General features: G+C 33.0%; 2 protein-coding genes across 2 annotated transcripts; one reads left to right on the top strand and one right to left on the bottom strand.

Annotated features, from left to right (window-relative positions):
- Positions 1-1396: 1396 nt before the first annotated feature.
- On the top strand, positions 1397-13121 carry LOC143065397 (alpha-L-fucosidase-like). The gene is made up of 8 exons (XM_076238949.1): positions 1397-1773; positions 3499-3605; positions 3985-4115; positions 4539-4669; positions 5164-5261; positions 6674-6806; positions 7568-7738; positions 12493-13121. Exons 1-8 carry the CDS (start codon positions 1415-1417, stop codon positions 12749-12751), a joined length of 1389 nt encoding a protein of 462 aa, XP_076095064.1. The 5' UTR covers positions 1397-1414; the 3' UTR covers positions 12752-13121.
- A 4329-nt stretch (positions 13122-17450) lies between these two features.
- LOC143070479 (uncharacterized) lies at positions 17451-21517 on the bottom strand. Its single transcript, XM_076244774.1, has one exon. It carries the CDS (start codon positions 21368-21370, stop codon positions 19994-19996), a length of 1377 nt encoding a protein of 458 aa, XP_076100889.1. The 5' UTR covers positions 21371-21517; the 3' UTR covers positions 17451-19993.
- Between the last annotated feature and the right edge of the window lie 235 nt (positions 21518-21752).

A 21752-nucleotide genomic window follows, 5' to 3' on the forward strand; every position in this document is an offset into this window, starting at 1 on the left:
GTTGATTAATAAAAAAAAATGGAATTTTCAACCTAGGAATGTTCACTGGTGTTTTTTTTTTATACAGGAATGATAACACTAGTGATTTCAGTGTACCAGAATTGTTGCACTAGTTATTTTATACCGGGATTGATTACACTAGTGCTTTAGATCATACACTGTTGAAGCGTTTTAGTACTCATTTTGAACAAAGGATAAACCAAAAATGCTTATCAACGAATAAGATTCAAATAGTTTTTCTATGCAAATCCAAAAAATCATATGCTTTTAAATGTCACTAATTGATATTTTATATATACTGGATTGCCGATGTTTTTTCTATGTATTTGCCTTTTGGTCGACTTGGAGATAAAATCATATCTTCTATGATAATATCAAAGGACGTTTCTATACAATTATAAACTTTCTGTAAGAACACATCTGCTTTGTGGTGTATATCAAGTTCATGATATCCTGAACATTGAAAAAAACTATTTTGAGTTATAAAAATATCCTCCTCCTCATCATCAATAATATTCCCTATAGCTTGACTAAGAATAATTTAATTAGTGCCTTGAAAATCATTCAATTTTAACCCATTTTTAGCCAATTACTTTTAAATTTAACAATAAACTGGTCTTATTATAAACAAAACAACGACATTAAGATCGACACTTTCACACTTCCAATATTATCTAGTGAAAAACAGTTACCCGGTGGAATGAAAGTACTCTTACAGTTGCACACTGCTCAAGTACTAAAGAAATAAGACGGGAAAAAAAGATGAAAAAATAAAATAAATTAAATACCCCAAATCATTAAAAAAGTGATTTTACATAGTTTAATTAACAAACTGGAAAGCATGAACACACATTTTAAAAATAAACCAAAAAAAATATTTATCTATTATTTTTATGTCATTTATTTTTCATGTGCTTCATGATACCGTGTTTATGATTTATCAAGATTTAATTTGATTAACCTCTCGACAAAAATCCAAATGTTGACTTTTGCTCAACAATCAATTTATGATTTATTTGTTTGTCAATAAAAGAGGGACGAAAGATACCAAAGGGACAATATCACGCTACAGATATGTGATAAATATGAAGAGGAGGGAGGACATCACACATATATGACACATACATATAAGGCTGTATAAGTATCATTAGTACATGGGGTTTTATTTTACTTTGTTATTTGTATTATTAGAAGTCCATTACTAGGTACTCAGTCTCTAGTAATGGACCTCTGGTATTAATTCATAATTACATATAGTATTTTTTGTAATTGAAAAATATCAATTTAGCACCTTTTGGTATGTTTTTGCTTAAAATTATTTTGTGGTATGTAGTTTTATCTTTGAAAGATTTCTTGAAGAACCGATCTGCCAAAGCCTTATACATCCATCAGCTGATCATGTGACAGCAGGAAAATGAAAATGGCAAATGTGCATGTACTTTTCCTCTCTGTGTTGTTACTTATTTTTTCTGTTTCTCAGTCTGTTAAATACGAGCCAACATGGAATTCTTTAGATTCAAGACCACTGCCATCCTGGTATGATGAGGCAAAACTTGGCATTTTTATTCACTGGGGTGTCTTTTCTGTTCCCAGTTTTACTTCGGAATGGTTCTGGTACTATTGGAAAGGACCCAAACCACAGAAGTCAGCAGTTGATTTTATGAAGAATAATTTCCGGCCAGGCTTTACTTATGCTGACTTTGCATCACAGTTCACCACTGAATTTTATAACCCTAATGAATGGGCAGATATTTTTGCAGCATCTGGTGCAAAGTAAGTGCCAACAGTGCAAGTGGTCCATGCACTCTTTCTCATTAAACTCTATGAGGATAGGAATACCTTTTACTATTAGGCATCAAATGGTCATTTTCAGCTTAAAGTTTTACTGTGATTCCTTAAAATATCATTATCATGATTCGTCAGTGGTCTCAAACAATAATCATTACTGTTGTACGTTATAGGAGAACATTTTACATGATTTGTCTAAACCAGTCTATTTTTTTTATCATCTAGAATTTTGCGGCTGTTTATTAGTATCATGTTGTTGTTGTCCTTGTCGTCCAAACACAGTTGGTTTCTGGACAATAACTTTAGTATAAGTAAATAAAACTATATATATAGATATGAAATTTAAACACAAGGTTTATAACCACACAAGGAAGGTTGGGATTGAATTTGGGGATTATGGTCCTAATAGTTTAGGAATTAGGGCCAAAAATAGGCCCAAAAAGGCATTTTTCTAATTTTCTAGGCAATAACTTGTGTGTAAGTGTATGGATCACTTTGAAATTATACCACAAGTTTCGATACCACAAAGGGTAGGATAGGCTTGGGGGGGGGGGGGGGGTGTTATGGCCCAAACCATTTAGGAATTAGGGGGGAAAAAGGAGGGTTTTTGGTAAATGGACAATTAAGACAATTTCAAAGCAGTGTAAGGGAGGTAATCCAAATATGTTGAGGATTACCTCCCTTACACTGCTTTAAAATTATGTATAAAAAAATGTTGTATTGTCTTGAGGTGATTATAATTATCTGTCAAATTACTATTAAATTTATGCTAATAAAGGAATATTAATTTTCTATTTTTAGACTTTTATGATGTATTTAAATGTATTATTATGGTTGCATCTCCAATTTGGGAACTGTATATCTAAAATATTTACATATTCAAACACTAGACTTGTGCTTTCCTCAAGCTTTTTTTGTAATTATTTCACTATGCTTCTTTATTTCAAAGAATTATCCAAAGCTTTCTATTTTAATATGGAAACTAAGATAAATCCTTTAAGAACAAAAAAGTTATTTTCTCAAGATAAAACGATTTCCTAGAAGAGGTTTGTTTTTATTTTATAAAAAAAAAACGTGTCAAAAAACTTTTTATTTATTTAATTGTTGAAAAGTTTTTAATTTGAATATGGAAGACGATTATAACAATAATTTGCCGTTTTTAATCCAATATTTCTCTTTTTTATTATATTGTATATTTATAATAGTGATTCATTATATTCCTATTTCAATGAATGAAGAAAAACAAGTTTCAAACCAATAGTTTTGAACTGTTTCGAATAAGAAATGTAGAGCCTTTAATTATCGAGTATAACAGCGAATACGTATTTATTACATGTCCTTTTCTGTATCGTGTCATTTATTAATTAACTACACGACAAGGAAATCGGCGATAATTAGGTAGTGTCAAGTCCCGTTAATATATATGTTCCTGCTCCAATGGAAATTTGAATTGAGATTGTGACGGTATCTTTAGGGAAAGATTTTTTTTTGGAAAAAAAAATTCGGGGCTACTGTAACATGGTAAACAACTGATCTAGGGAGAACTTTTTTAAAACAGTGAAAGTGACCAGTAACAATAAGATCTACAAATATTTAATCAACAACATGTATTGTTCTCTATGTGTCATTTTAATTTGGTTTCTGTCTCAAATAAGTAAACATTAAAACTTGCTTTATTTATACCAGAAGCATTTAATTTTTTTATTGTAGATATATTGTTTTGACAAGTAAACATCATGAGGGATTTACCAACTGGCCATCAAATTACTCTTTTAACTGGAATTCAAATGCTTCTGGACCAAGCAGAGATCTTGTTGGTATGTGTTTTCATAAAAAATAAGAAAGGGAAGGGGTGGTATGCTGAAATGTTGTGGGTTATAGTTTTGGATTTTTGGGGTTTATTTAAAGCATAATATAAAATAAAAATAAAATAACATTAAGGGTTTGTACTTAATATATATAATTTAAAAAAAGGTCATCATGGTCGTGGTAAAATTTGGAAAGACCTAAATTTCAATCAGGTAGTGAGTACTGTACATGCTCTCCTGTCTATGTTTACTTTTCTTTCTTAGTTGTTGCCAAAATAAGATGTTAGTTGTTACAGCTATTGCTTGTTTCAGTTGCCATGGTTGCAGGAAAAAATCTTTAAGTGACATTTATGTTTTAATACATTTTTATGTATTTTCCTATTTTCAGGTGAATTAGCAAATGCTATAAGAAGCAGGACTGCCATTAAATTTGGACTGTACCATTCTCTATATGAATGGTTTAATCCACTATATCTCCAAGATAAAGAGTCTAATTTTACAACACAGAACTTTGTGAAGGTATATAAAACTTTTAACTTTTAATTTCAATGAAAAAGAGATCCATAAAGGAATACAGTTGATCCTAATAAGAGTCTGAATAAGCCGCCAACATACAAAAACCAAGGCAGATATCCAAAGGTTTTGAAATATATTCATGATAATTGATTTATTGAAATTTTGCACCACTTTCAACACTATAGGCCATTTCGTGTCGTTAATTTTCATTGGAACCACAGACTTCATCAGGAAAACTGAAGAATCCTTGTTATAATTAAGGTTAAAGTGGAATGCACCTGTTACATGCAGGATTAGAACTCACAACCTCAATGTTGACAGGCTAGTGATACAGTAGTTAAATTACTTAGACCACTTACAACAGAGACCCTTAAAGAGGGTAAATAAGCTTTATCAATTTGTAATCCAATCTGTTTTTACTTTCAGCACAAGACCATTCCAGAACTGTATGAGATTGTCAACAAATACAAACCAGAAGTTGTGTGGTCAGATGGAGATGCTGGACCTGATACATACTGGACATCTAAGGAATTTTTAACTTGGCTGTATAATGAGAGGTAACAGACACGTCTTAAGTTTTAAGTGTGCATCATACTGCTTCATGTGTAGTAAAAAACATGATAGATCTGTTATTATCTCCTCCAAACTCATAATTAAATAAAGACAATTGAAAAAGTTAAATTCCCTTAAATTAAAGAAAGTGTTTATACATTTTTATGCCCCACCTACGAAAGTAGAGGGGCATTATGATTTTTGGTTTGTGCGTCCATTTGTTCATCTGTCCTGCTTCAGGTTAAAGTTCTTGGTCAAGGTAGTTTTTGATGAAGTTGAAATTCAATCAACTTAAAACTTAGTACACATGTTCCTTATGATATGATCTTTCTAATTTTAATGCCAAATTAGATTTTTTACCCCAATTTCACAGTCCACTGAGCGTAGAAAATGATAGTGCAAGTGGGGCATCCGTGTACTGTGCATTTATCAATCAGGAGAAAAATATGTAAATTTATGTGTTTCAAAAGTAAGTGCTAATATTTTACATTTTTTTCAGTCCTGTAAAAGATACAGTTGTAACCAATGATAGATGGGGTAAAGGTTGTGCATGTAAACATGGTGGATATTACACATGCCAAGACAGATATAATCCAGGTATATTATTTATTAATCTGTCTTAAAGTAGGTGTTTTTTTAGAGGTAATATAATATATATATATATATTACGGATTACAAATGTGTCAAGGTTTGTGATTGGATAACAACACAGAGATGTCAGTATATATTCAGAAAACTGCCGGGGTATATACGACGTTTTTGTCCCCAATTGGAACCTCAAAAACGTCATCATAACGGCTCAGGGGATCTAAACTCTAAGCCAGGAATGTCACAGTAAATACCCTTATGAGACCTGAATAACATATAATATAAGTACGTCTGATTCAGTGACAACTCTACAACAGATTTATCCATCGGATCGCCATCAATGATGGTGAAACATGGCTGTGTACATTATGTATATACAACTTGTCTAAACATCAACCCAACAATGTTAGATCTGTAAATTTACTTTCGCAAATTTTTTGTTCTTCCCTCGCCGGGATTCAAATATATATATATATTAAATGACTGAATAAATAGTCAACGATAAATCTTACGGGGCGATGGATCATAAAAACGATTCAGTACACTACAAATGCAAAATATAATATATAACAAGTCTAAAAGGGTACAACATCACCAAAAACACAATAAAACAAACAATATGTTAGATATTTCGGATAACAGATATCCTTCCTCGGTAATTGCACGATGACAAATGAATCATGTCAATTCAAATTAAGACTCTATCAAAATCTTGAAATTTATACAATTTGAGCGAACGCTGGAACAATTTTTAAAGTTTCCAAACACGGCGCAAAGACTAAAAAGATATGCCAAAATAAAAATAGTTATTTACGATGTGAACTGGCACAATCTAAATTCCCAAAGGTGGTGACAGTTGAGATGTTAAACAACTGCGTGGAAATACAGTCCCAATAAACAGTCCTGACAGATCTAAGCTGGTATAATATTTAAAATATGACAACAGTAGAGCAATTGCAACAGAGACTGCGTTTTATATATATATATATAATACTGGTACATGTATAGGCATCTATTGGGCTTTGCTCATTGTTGAAGGCTGAACAATATGGTGACCTATAGTTGTAAATTTCTGTGTCTATTGTGAAGAGTTGTCTCATTTACAATCATACCATATCTTCTTATTTTATTCCTATGTTTTGGACACCTTTACTTGTGATTGCTGATCTATTCCAGAATTAAATTTGGTAATTTATCTGTCATAAATTGTTCAGACGTCAATAGGGTGCAGTATATCTGATTACAAAGACATGGGCATGAATGTAAATGTTGAGAACATATGCTTATTTAAGAGTGTGCTATGTACCTTCATCGTTAGCAAAGTTCTGATTGAAATTTTCTGTTTTAATATAGCTTTAAGAAAACCATATGACAAAGAGCACAATTCAAAAAAGTATTCACGTTTTAAGAATTGTTTACAGGTACAAAACAGAATCATAAATGGGAGAATTGTATGACTATAGATCGAAGGTCATGGGGTTACAGAAGAAACACAAATCTTAATGAGTTCCTCAGTGTCCATGAAATTATATCTACTCTAGCTTCCACTGTAAGGTAAGATCATCCTAACTACTAGTATTTTAGATCTTTTCAAATTTTAACAATGGTCATTTTAATGTTTTTAACTAACACTATAATCATGACAAAAAATATGTGAAATCAAAGTCAAAATGATATTTGAACCCATTTGCAACCACAATCATACAATAAGAGGTAAAATCAATATTCCTTATGTTTCAACCCTTTCAGTTTCCATTGAAAACCTTACCACTTTCTTATTTCTCCATTATTATCAAGACATTCTCAATTATTTCTTCTTATTTACAGTGCTTGAACTCACCATGTTTTATTTCACATCTCTCGATAATGACAATTCTTATGGTTGAAAACACTTAAACAATTTGCTCCAACCCAGACCACACTTAATTTCAGAATCAAAATTTATCAGAACATCTTATAAAAAAATCATCTCTTTGATACTCTGCAGGAGTGACTGCCTAGTACAGGTTTGACTAGATTTATCTGGTGAACATTAAGTCATCTGAGAACCTTTGTCTGATAGGTGTACGTTATATGGCAAAACCACTAATTTCAAAAGCAAATAACATCTTTTGCAAGAAGAAATTTAACTGAAATATTAATTGATTTACTGTGCTTGATAGGATTTCTTGGGGACGTTGTGTTTTGCATATTGGTTCAGCTTTTCTTTATGACAAAAGTCCATTAGACATTTCATTGTCAGAGTAATCCAGTATATGTCTACTGTGTTGTTGCACAGTTTATAAATTCAATTGTATAGTTATTTGTTTATATAGCTGTGGAGGTAATATGCTGATGAATGTGGGACCAACAAAGGAGGGGAAAATTATCCCATTGTTTGAAGAGAGACTGAGAGATTTAGGAAAGTGGTTGAATGTAAATGGAGAGGGTATATACAGCACTGTACCATGGAGTCACCAGAATGATACTCTTGCTAAGAATGTGTGGTAGGTTTTTAAAGTCAGAAAAGTCTTAAATTTAATGCAATTACAATGTGTCACAAAAATCTATTCATTTGTCTATTGTCTAACTAACTGTGGATTCATTAATATTCATTGAATACCAATTTTCATGGATTTTGACGGTACAGGTTAACCACGAATATAAATGTTAAACGAATTGTAAATTTTCCATTGGCTTGTATGCAGACTTTGGTAAAACCACGAAAAATTAAATATCCATGAAAGTGTCATTTTCCCTCAATTCACGAAAATTGAAATGAATCCACAGTATATTAAGAGTGGTCACTTCTAAGCCTTTAATAAGCATAAAAACATAACGAATTTGACCTATAATTGTTTACTTTTTATACATTGCGACTTAGATGGAGAGTTATCTCACTGGCACTCATACCACATCTATTTATATTACCATTCAAATATTACTTGATACCTGGCTAATTTGACATAAAATTCCAATGCAATTAGATTTTTTCAACTGAAAGAAGAAAAGTATATTTAGTGGAAGATATTAGCAAGCAAAATCGAGGGAATTGTGCAAATGGTGATACAAGCATGAAAATTACCACAAAGCATCATTATTATATACTTTTTAAGAAATAACTGCTGGCCATTAAAAAAAATTTTTTTTCAAGATGGCCACCGCCATTTTCTAAAATGGCTGTTTTCTTCAGTTTGAAAATATTGATTTTTCTGGAAAACTTTTCTTTTACCTTCTTTTGGTAAAAACCAATCATCAGGTTTGGCGGCTACCTTCCTTACATCATATATTTATTAAAAATGAATATTTGACATTTCCAGTATTTGCGCATGCGCAAAAATGTTACAAAATTCTTTCAAAATCATTTGAACTATTTACTATATATGTTTTTAGATTTCTAATGATATTATGAATTGGTTTAATAACATTTTTCAATGTTATGATACACATGTGTTTAACACTTTTGCGCATGTGCAAACTATTTATAGACATCAAGAGCGATTTGTATGCACTACCAGGCAATTCTCAGGTATTCGATGGATAAGACGAAAATGTGGTGAATCCCGCAGAAACATCAATTGTAACTGCAGATCAGTTACTTTTGGAAATGTTTAAGCAAATTCACTGGGAATGGCTTGATTTGTACGGAAAAGATAAGTTTATCGTCATGTTTGGTGGATTGTACATTGAAATGACTTGTTATAAAACTCTTGGTGATATATTGCGTGATAGGGGATGGACATGTTGTCTTACTAAAGCCAATATTGCAACACCAAGAATGGAAGATTCTTTTTATGAATGTTCAAATGTACCTAGTACTAGACAGGCGCATCAGATAACTGCATGACTTTTGCTTGAACTGTTAATTTCGGATTATGAAAGCTAAACTCAGAATACATAATTATGTTATGGCTCTGTGACGTTCAATGATTTCAAAGACTGGTGTAAAGAAATAGAGTCATCTCGACCACAGTTTCATTCCTGGCGTTCAATTATAAAATAAGAACTTCTTTTGATTTTAATATTATGCTCACTTCATGAGTGAGATTTCGTACTTTACAAACAGTTCATATAAAGCATGATAGGGTATTGATTTAGGTCTTGATCAAATAAATTATGCTCGATCGTTACTTACCCATCTCCAAGATATGACTTCCCTTCCCGAACATCATCCAAAGGTGGCAATGGAATTTGAAAATGATACTTGCACTGTACGTAAGACCAGCAAATTTCTTTCTTATAACAAAGATCAGGCACAAAAACAGAATAATGCAATTGTGAAGCGCGATATTGGTGCTTTAGGATTAACCGAAGATCCCATTTAAACAAGTGGATGAATGGAGTCAGTATACAAGAGGATGAATTTGAAAGATCTTGTGGTTTGGGTCATTCTATAACAGATGAACGACCGAATGAAGATTCTACAATAAACACAAAAAGATGTCTTTAAACAGCTTTGAAAGCTTTGTAAAGTGATGAACAAGTTTAGAAATTCATTTCTAGAAGAGTTGTCAGATTTGTAAAAAAAAATACTCCATTTAGGAAATTGTTGAACAGGTAAGATATGTAAATAAACTCCAAGATATTGGTACAAACAATACGAAGATCTTTCGAAGCAAATGCAAAACGAAGGAGAACCTGCTTTTTATTACCAAATAAAAAATAACGACTTCCTATTTTGGCCGCAAAATGACACTGGAAACGTCTTTGTCAAAAACATAGCTAGAGAACCTTAAAAGTGATTGGGAAACTTTTCTAGACTTTTCATTTCTCGTCACTGTAGACACTTTTACTTGGAATATTTCTTTATCCATAAAAACCAAACTGCTCCTTTGTCTTTATCGCAGGTTGTTTCTTTAAATAGTGGTATTAAATCGCTGCAAATGGGTTTACTTGAAACATTCTGCGATTTGCTGATCCAAATTCGGACGCATTTATCTTTGGTGGGGCAGCAGTGAAAGTTGGGCAAACTTGATGATGATTATGTAAATAGTGTCATACTGCCTTACATATAATCTTGCATCGATAAGTATTCAAGAGTAGACATTGTATTTGATGTTTACTAAATGAATAATTTCAAGGCTGTGACAAGACAAAGGCAAGGTTTTGTTTGTGCCAGATGGAAAGGTGTTGGTTCTGGTAGAGCGAGTAGTTTTCTCTGTGAATATGTAAACGAAACGAAATTTTTCAAGTTTCTGAAGAGACTAATAAAAATGTGTATGTTACTCATGGTGAAAATATTCTTTGCAATTTCAATAAGGATACTTCCTATCTACCCCTTGTAATCATGAAGAAGCAGATACACGAATGTTTGTCCGTATTCGGCATGATTATGAGAAGTGTAGTACTGACACAGATATAATAATATCAAGAATTGCAGCAATCGCAAAACTAGTTAGAACACATTGTTGATAGGTTTTGGAAGGAATAAAGACTTTTGATGGCTTCCTGAACGTGACATATCAAATGCGTTTGGTCCTGTTGTAGCTGCCCTTCCTTTTGTCCATGCATTCAGTGGATATGACACTTTGTCGAATTGTCGTGGGAAAGGGAAGAGGTCACCTTGGCTAACAATGGAAGGTTTTCCAGATGTAAAGGACTTTTTTTTTGGCTTAAGGAGGTTCGAGGGTATAAAAATTTCAGAAAAAAATCAAACATTTGTTTTTCATTACAAATTTTATTTATTTCCTTTTGTAGTTGTTACTTTATCATATGGTACATAAATCATTCAAAACAATCAATTCGTGTTGGCCCCAGATGACTTTAAAAATGTATACATCATTGAAAAAGTTCCAAATTATCTCCCTTTGGTGGAAAAATGTTATTTTTTGGCTCTAAAATTGAAATATCTTTTTCAACTCATCGGTGACCTATCTTTTTTAATATAATTTCCATATAAGCTGTACTTAAACTAAATTATTGTAAAATTTTAGCGATTTCTGTAATAAATTTCTTTTTTTTATTTCGATATTACCTTTATTTCTCCTATTACTTCAACAGAAAAAAACACCTTTACAAAAATGTATGCTTCTTTCGAAGGCAGATTGTGAGCGCAAATGAACGGTGACCCCATTTTTTTATTTTATTTTTCTATTAACTATAAGATAAAGCTCATTTATAGAAAAATATAGAGAAATCCTATATAAATGATTTAGACCCGCGAACCCCCTTAAGTATGAAGTGAGGCACGATGTGAATTGTTTGCCAGGAATAAGCGGTATTGTGAATCCATTTCGCCTACAAGAGGTTCTTTTCCAGAGCACATCAAAAGAGAAGTAAATCAAGAGGGAGTTGCTTGGGCTCAGCCTGATTCATGTTTTCGACAGGTAAATGTACCAAGTCATGAACACTGGGGTTGGATGGAAGAAAAAATCAATGACAGTTGAATCCGAAATGGACTTCTTTGACTGCCGTTGCATCCTCGTGTCAGGAACTTTGAAATCCGGAGGCAAATATCCAGCTGTGTTTGTTACCGTAAATGCTACGGGTTGTTGTATAGGCAACTGTCAGATAATTATAAGACGAGCAACTTGTCTTTCTAACCAAACTAGGCATTTTAACTTAACAAAGAGTGTTATTACTTTTTAAGTTGATGAAAATTATTAAAATATTTTCTACGTTTTTGCCTCCAATTTGGAACCGGAAATCACTATTTTTCTTCATTTATGTGTTGTTTTGTCGTACTAAGGAACAGTTTTTAACGTTTTACCAAAACTTACATTGGATTATACCTATAACACATCTTTCAAGGGTTTACATCCCTTGTGAAATTGCTTGAAAGTATAAAAATCGAAATTTTTGACTTTTTTGCCGGCATTTTGAAACCTGAAGTCACCTAAAGTTTCATTAATGTATTGTCTAGTCGTAATTTATGAACTGTTATTTGCTTTTTATCAAATCTAACATTGGATTTTACATATAACACACCTTTCAAAGGATTGACAAATAATGGCTAATTTGTAATGACGCCATTTCCAAAATGTGTGGTGGCCATCTTGAAAAATTGATTTTTTTTTCTGGCCAGCAGCGGATTTTTTATAAGTATCATTTAGTTAACCTTTATACCAAATTTCATGCTTGTATCACTATTTGCACAATTATGTCCACAATATCTCCCACTAATTCTGTGGATTTCATGAATAAATTCAAATGTGCAGAATTTGGAAGGAAACCAAATATCCACTTAATTCATTAACTGACAAAGGTGGTACATATAAAATAATGAATACACAGTACAATAATTATTAAACAATTTTTACAGGTATACCATGAAGCACTCAGGAAACAGTAAAGTAGTATATGCTATACTTTTATCCTACCCTGAAGATCCTGTTCTAAAGTTAGGAGCACCTCTCCCATCACAGACCACAGAAGTCACTATGCTGGGATATCCTAATAGTTTTAAATGGATCTCTGGACCAGGAGGTCAAGGTCTATACATCACTATCCCTACAATCCCTTGGAATAGGCTGCCTTGTCAATGGGCCTGGGTGCTGAAAATAACAGAATTGGAAAACTAATATCTGGCTCTAGATAGAAGATACCTCAAATTTAAGTGCAATGATGGACAATCACATACTTTTGCAATTTTTGTATTTTATAGAATCTCATGTTTTTAAATTTATTCATGAGGAAATTATTTAATGAAATGGTCTTTTTCTACATTTATAAGCAGAAAGTTATAAATACAGATCGATAAAGAAATTAGGTTTTGTTGAGCTTTTAGGTTGAAATTTAATCACAAGCTAGAACTTTGGTTATTCATTGAAGATATTATAATGTTTACTTTTTCTTTTGTGAATTTGCCATTTATATTTGGTCATGATTTCAAATTTAAAGTGAATGCTTAAAGTTCTGAGAGCATTAATTTATGAGATTATTTGATATTTTCCCAATGTATTGCCTATGCATATGAATTTATCATTTTTGGCATTAAGCACTTATTCTATAGAAGATTTCACTTTAATCAGTAGATTTAAGAGCTTTTTTCCGTCCTTTTCTTAACATTGAGAAAAACTATAAAAATGATCTGTTTATGTAGTGTTTATTCAAAATATTCAAAGAGACAAATTTATGTAAATTTTGATTATCTAACTTTTATTACAGAGAATTCTTAATAAAATATTTGAAAGTACAGTTATAGGTTACACTCTTACATTCCATATATTTTTCTATGCATTATTTGATATTTATTGTTAGGGAGCTACCATTTGATTTTTATGGGGGGGCTAGGATGAAATTTGAAAAAAATTGGCAGGACAGGAGTTTTGAGTAAAAAAAAAAAGGCAGGATGAGCAACTTGGTAAAAAAAAAAAGGCAGGATGACAATTTGTGTAAAAAAAAGTCAGGATAAACTAGTAAAAAAAAAGGCAGGACCAAATAGAGTAAAAAATAAAAAGGCAGGACAGGGATTACAACTAAAAAAAAAAGCAGGGCACAATTTTTCATCCTAGCCCCCCCCCATAAAAATCAAATGGTAGCTCCCTTATATGGTTGTAGTTTGATATATTTTTTTACTTTTCTCTTTGTAAACCTTTTGATACAAAATAAATGAAATGAAACCTTGTATTATGCCAATTAATCATCATGGTGTTGACTGCTCAACTATAATACTTTTTCTGACGTGGTTTTGTTTATTTTCATGGTTTCTAATTTTTTGTGAATTAAAGAAAATTGATATCCCACTCATAATACTGAATCTGCAGTAACTTGTCCATAACTTTCTTAGATTCAAGACGATTTAGGGCTTGCTATATTGTTTAAGACACCTGTTTATTGGTACTAGAAAAGTAGTGTATAAATTAATAGAATCTATCAAAGATTGACTTATCAACATCAAAATACTAAAAAAATATAAGAAGTCCTTTACACTCATGCTCAAATACTTAGATTGAACTAAGAGTTCAATTGGATGAGTGAAAAGAATTCTGCAGGTTGCTTACTAATTTTTGTCTGGCCTTGAAGGAGTCAAAAAGCGAGCCATAGGTATGCGGTTTCCGGCGTGGGCGACGGCGACGTCAACAATATATTAGTTTGTGATTAGGTCTAGTTTATGGTGAACCACAAGTGGTAGGTCAATCATATTTGGTATCCAGTTGTATAAGCATTGGCACATCTTATTTCCATGGAGATTATATGGCCCTGTCCCTTCAGTCATGGTCTATTGACTTCGAAACTTTTGCTTATTTTACATGTATTAGTTTGTGCTTAGGTCAGTTTATGGGAAACCACAAGTGGTAGATCAATGATATTTGGTATGTAGTTGTGTAAGCATCGGCATATCTCATTTCCATGGAGATCATTTGGCTCCGCCCCCTTAGTCATGGTCTATTGACTTTGAAAATTTTTCACCTATATATAAGAGTTATTTGAGCGCTTTTATATACGAACCGACCGTGCGAGGGCTGTATAGCCAGTCAAGGTCGTTAAACACTTCCATATATATTTATATACGATGATCATACGTTACTGCAAGAATGTAGCTGAATTAGATCAGTGGAAAATATTAATAACAAAAAAAAACACGAAACACCTGCTTTATCCTGCTATCAGCCAATTATTGTATATAAAATAACAAATTGAAAAATAAATTTTGTTTATTCTCTCTTGTACAAATAAAGTCTCTTGTTACTCCAACGGTAATGAGAATATTTCCATTTCTGCCGTGACAGTTCAAAGTGGGGTCCACATCGCGGTCTGCGTTTAAATTTCTTTGAAAAATGTATAAAATCAGAGACTTGGGTTTAAAAACTAAACCATAAAGCGCCAGTTATAAATTGTAGGATACATGTAAAACAAGAAATGTACATTGTTGGAAATACTAAATGTATGTTTAATCGCTATAAGAAAGAAGAGAAAACCTTGGCAAGAGTTGTTTTTTGTTCTGTTTCTAAAAAAGTTTGATTTTAACAGGTAAATGTAATTACAGGTGACCAGATTATCGAAGCTTTACTTGCTATATTGCTAATTTATGGCAGAAGTTTAATTTCTATATTAACTGCACCCAATAAATGTTGATTATAACCATGATAACAGGAAAACAGTAGTAAAAGTTTTTTTTATGACTGCTCAAACCTGAGACTAGTCTACTATGTGTTATAGTAGTCTCAGTTCAAACCAATAAATTAATTCACGCATGAAAAAGAAATTGAAAGATTTATATTCTTACGGTTGTTGTTTCATCTTTTTTTCTAATCTTTTATTCTTATAACCAATTTTTACTTGAAAACATGCATATTTAACACGAATGTAGGACAGATAATATGAATATATGTATAATAATATGAATATACATGTATGTTTTAAAAAGTAAATATTTCAAGATATTTATCTTATGTATTCAAACAATTGTCAACAAATTAATTGTTACTTTTTGTCCTGTGACTATTTGTCCTATAAAATTTGTGACTTTCTGTCCATGTACCTTAAACAATCCGGTGATAAGAAAACTGTTTCTTTGATTAGATTTAAAAACGGACGCCCAACTTTGGCACAGCTTTATGTAGGTAGAATGAAGACCAAGTGGGAAGCTAGTTGAAAACCAGCAACAGCTAATTAACAAAAAATCATGTGTCTAAGTTGAGGTTTATTCTAGCATTTGTTGATACATGTAGAAGTCAAATGATCTGAACGAAAGTTCTAGCTTTATTTTCTATATAAAGGGGGGATATGATGACATTCAATTATATCAAATAATCCATTCACTAATGCTGATAGACTAGTTTATACATGATGTTTGATAATTATAGATAAAAAAAAGAAGCTGTGGTATGATTGCCAATGAGACAACTGTCCACAAGAGACTAAACGACACAGAAATTAACAACTATAGGTCACCGTACGGCATTCAACAATGAGCCAAGCCTATACCCCATAGTCAGCTATAAAAGGCCCCGAAATGACAATGTAAAACAATTCAAACGAGAAAACTAACGCCCTTATTCATATAAACAAGAGTGCACACGCTGAAATGTCTCGCCTTCTATTACAATTGTCACATAAACTTAACATTAACCAAGAAAACTAAACATAGACCAATGAACCATGAACATGAGGTCAAGGTCAGATGAACCATGCAGGCAGGCATGTACAGCTAACAATTCTTCCATACAACACATATATATATAGGGAAATAAATTATGAGACAATTGCCTGTGGAGACATATAATACAATTATGTATACTGCAACTAGTTACCTACATGTGTTCTCATGTGACTCTGTTAAGTACCATACTGACTAGTCCGAGATTACTCTGACGTCCAACGGCTGTTTTGCTAGACAAGCCCCAGCAGCTTGTCTGGCAAAACAGCCGTTGGACGTCAGAGTAATCCAGCTTGTCTGGCAAAACAGCCGTTGGACGTCAGAGTAATCTCGGACTACATACTGACTAAATCCTTTATAACATTATACATCACAGACACGGGATCAATCACCTGAAAGTGTTCTCATATGAATCTGTTAAGTACCATACTGCCTAAATCCTTTACAACATTATACATCACAGACACGGGGTTAAACACCTGAAAGTGTTTTCATTTGAATCTGTTAAGTACCATACTGACTAAATCCTTTAGGACATACATCACAGACACGGGATTAATCACCTGAAAGTGTTCTCATATGAATCTGTAAACTACCATGCTGACTACATTCTTTACCACATACATGGGGGTTTATCATCTGCAAGTGTTCTCATGTGAATCTGTAAACTACCATGCTGACTAAGTCCTTTTCATACATCACATTCACGGAATTAATCACCTGTATGCATTTTCATGTGAATCTGTAAACTACTATTCTGACAAAATGCTTTACCACATACATCGCAGACATGAGGTTTATCACCTGTATGCGTCCTCATGTGCATCTGTAAACTACCATGGTGACTAAACCCTTTATCACATACATCACATACATAAGGGTTTATCACCTGTATGTGTACTCATGTGAATCCGTAAATGACCTTGCCGACTAAACCCTTTATCACATACATCACATACATGGGGTGTATCAACTGTATGTGTTCTCATGTGCATCTGTAAACTACCATTCTGACTAAACCCCTTACCACATACATCACATGCATAGGGTTTATCACCTGTATATGTTTTCGTGTGAACCATTATTCCGAATAAATCTTTTACCACATACATCGCAGACATGAGGTTTATCACCTGTATGCGTTCTGATGTGTATCTGTAAATTTCCATGCTGACTAAAACCTTTGACACATACATCACATGCATGGTTTTTTTACCTCAGTATGCGTTCTCATGTGAATATGTAAACCACCATGCTGACTAAACCCTTTATCGCATAAATCACATATATTGAATTTATCACCAACTGTATGTGTTCTCATGTGATTCCGTAAATTAACTTAATTGCTGCCTAAATCCTTTATCACATATATCACATGCATAGGGTTTATCACCCGTGTGCGTTCTAATGTGCATCTGTAAACCACTATTTTAACTAAACCTTTTACCACATACATCACATACATGACGGTTTCCACCAGTTTGTGTTCTCGTGTGTTTCTTCAAGTCTACACCTTTACAAAATTCTCTGACACTAACATCACATTTATGCAGTGTATTACCAGTCTGTGTTCTTATGTGTCTATGTAAGGCATCGTTAGGTGTGTCTAAATCCTCAACCTCCTGCATCATATCAATACGGATTTTTCTCAAGTTTAAACGAATGTGAAGTGAAATAAAATAATATCGTTTTACGAGAAATACAAAAATTCGAATGATCAAAAGTTTAAATGTTTACAATGGTCACACTGGTACGGAATCGTTTGAATACTTCGATGTGACAGTGTAGTGAACTATGATAGTAAATGCTTGAGTCTCAGACGGTGCTGGTATGTTTTTATAATATTTGATCTTTCATGTTCTTTAAAAGGTTAATATTTGTTTGCAGGATACATTTACTAGCTTAATTGGAGTAATGGTCACTTTAATTTTTGCCAGTGGTCACTTCTGTTATTGTTTAATTCTTCATATTACAATTTGTTCAAATGTCACATGTATGATAGGCAAAGATGATTGCAAAACAAAATGTATAGAATATCAATGAAGTTCTCATTTGTCTGTATGTGATACTATGTTGTTTATGTCTCAGGCTTTTTTCTCTCTTTTAGTTTTGAAATAAGTTTCGTCTTTTTTCAGACCTTATCTCAGTTATTTAGCTTCGAGATAAATAAATTGCTCTTGTTGATAAATGTAATTATATCTGGGACTATGAGACTATGTTAGTATAATAGTCTCAAATTATATTGAGGTATGCCGGTTTTGATTAAAAAAAACCTTCCCGTTAGTTCTAAAAATGTGGACAAAAATCTCATTTATATTTGATGCAAAGACTTTTATATTCATATTCAATAAACAATCTGATGACAAACTGAGGAAAGACACTTAGGTAAGACATTTTTATTTGAGTAGATATTAACAAGTTAGAACTGGTGTTAATGGGAAGAGTCTGAGTCATATTGTCACTATTATTTTCCATATATAGTTTTCATTGTGTAAAACAGAAGTCATTTTATTTTGGTTCGATTATAGGTATACTGATCCACTAATTAGTACCAGATCAGACAGAGGTACATACTTAAAACAAAACAACACGTAACATATTTCGGTTATTTTGGTATCAAATGAAAGCCTACGAACTTGGGATAGCCGAAGAACCCTTGTTGAAAGCTTCTTTTGAAAAAAAAACTTGAAATAGGAGAGCATATTTGCACTGATGCTCAAATGTCAACTATCGGTTTTTGTAATCCAAAACCAGTACGCTCTAATCAGCTAATATGCTGCATTTTCCGCACATGTCAAAATAAGGTATAGTTTCGACATGGAAATACTTTATTTGATATTAAGTCAAAATATCACACGGTGTAATATAAAAAGCAAGAAGTTGCATGTGTAGTGATACCAGAGACATATTATACAACCAGAGACATACACAGACACTTGTCTCATTGTTTTCCCTATATACCTTAATATAACAGTGTTAATATATAGGGGAAACAAATTCTGAGACAAGTTCATGTGGAGACATATAATACAATTGTATACTGCAACTAGTTACCTGAATGTGTAATCATGTGAATCTGTTAAGTACCATGCTGACTGAATCCTTTACAACATACATCATAGACACGGGGTTTATCACCTGTATGTGTTCTCAAGTGAATCTGTAAACTACCATGCTGACTAAACCCTTTACCACATACATCATTCACATGGGGTTAATCACCTGTATGTGTTCTCGTGTGACTCTGTAAACCACCATACTGACTGAATCCTTTACCACATACACCAAGGACACGGGGTTGATCACCTGAATGTGTTCTCAAGTGAATCTGTAAACTACCATGCATACTAAATCCTTTACCACATACATCACAGACATGAGGTTTATCATCTGCATGTGTTCTCGTATGACTCCAGTCTGTAAACTACCATGCTGATCGAATTATTTACCACATAAACGCAGACATGGGAATTATCATCTGCATGTATTCTCGTGTAAATCTGTAAACTACCATGCAGACTTAATCCTTTACCACATACATCACATACATGAGGTTTTCACCTGCATGTATTCTCGTGTGAATCTGTAAACTACCATTCTGACTTAACCCTTTACCAAATACATCACCTTCACGGAGTTAATCACATGTTGTGTTCTCATGTGAATCTTTTAAACTACCATGCTGACTAAACCCATTCCCACATACATCACATTCACGGAGTTAATTACCTGTATGTGTTTTCGTGTGAATTTGTAAAACATTACTCCGACTAAATCCTTTGCCACATACATCACATACATAAGGTTTATCACCTGTATGTGTTCTCATGTGAATCTGTAAACTACTATACCGATTAAATTCTTTACCACATACACCACAGTCATGAATGTTATCGCCTGTATGTGTTTTCATATGAAGCTTTAAATTATAATGCTGAATAAACCCTTTACCACATACATCACAGCCATGAGGTTTATCCCCAGTATGTATTTTAATGTGTTTCTTTAACTCACGAGGTTCAATAAATGCTTTACCACATACATCACATGCATGGGGTTTGTCACCTGTATGTCTTCGAATATGACTCTGCAAATTACTAAGATGACTAAAATGTTTGCCACATACATCACATTCATAGGGTTTATCACCTGTATGTGTTTTCATGTGAACCCGTAAATGATATTGCCTACTAAACCCTTTATCACATACATCACATGCATGGGGTGTATCAACTGTATGTGTTCTCATGTGAATCTGTAAACCACCATCATGTCTAAATCCTTTACCACATACATCACATACATGAGTTGTACCACCTGTATGTGTTTTCATGTGACTCTGTAAACCACTATTCTGACTAAAACTTTTACCACATACATCACATGTATGGGGTTTATCACCTGTATGTGTTCTCATGTGAATCTGTAAACTACCATTCTGACTGAATCCTTTACCACATACATCACATGCATAGGGTTTATCACCCGTGTGCGTTCTAATGTGCATCTGTAAACCACCATTCTGACTAAACCCTTTACCACATACATCACATGCATGGGGTTTATCACCTGTATGTGTACTCATGTGACTCTGTAAACCACCATTCTGACTAAACCCTTTACCACATACATCACATGTATGGGGTTTATCACCTGTATGTGTTTTCATGTGACTCTGTAAACCACTATTCTGACTAAAACTTTTACCACATACATCACATGCATAGGGTTTATCACCCGTGTGCGTTCTAATGTGCATCTGTAAACCACCATTCTGACTAAACCCTTTACCACATACATCACATGCATAGGGTTTATCACCCGTGTGCGTTCTAATGTGCATCTGTAAACCACCATTCTTACTAAACCCTTTACCACATATATCACATACATGACGGTTTCCATCAGCGTGTGTTCTAGCATGTTTCTTCAAGTCTACACCTTTACTAAATTCTCTTGCACTTAAATCACATTTATGCAGTGTATTACCAGTCTGTGTTCTTGTGTCACTGTGTCTTAGTAAGGTATCGTTAGGTGTGACTAAATCCTCAACCTCATGCATCATATCAATAGGTATTTTTCTCAAGTTTAAACGCATGAGAAGTGAAATAAAATAATATCGTTTTACGAGAAATACAAAAACTCGAATGATCGAAAGTTCAAATGTTTACAATGGTCACAATGGTCCGGGATCTTTTAAATACTTCGATGTCAACGTGTTGTGAAATATGGTAGTAATGCTTGATTCTCAGGCGTTGTTAGTATGTTATTATATAAACATTTGATCTTTCATGTTCTTTAAAGGGTTAATATTTGTCTGCAGGATACATTTACTAGCTTAATTGGAGTAATGGTCACTTTAATTTTTGCCAATGGTCACTTCTGTTATTGTTTAATTCTTCATATGTGAAACAATTTGTCCAAATGTCATATGAATGATTGTCAAAGATGATTGTAAATAAATTGTATATATATTATTT

This window comes from Mytilus galloprovincialis, chromosome 1 (genome assembly GCF_965363235.1).
Source record: "Mytilus galloprovincialis chromosome 1, xbMytGall1.hap1.1, whole genome shotgun sequence".
Lineage (NCBI taxonomy): Eukaryota > Metazoa > Mollusca > Bivalvia > Mytilida > Mytilidae > Mytilus > Mytilus galloprovincialis.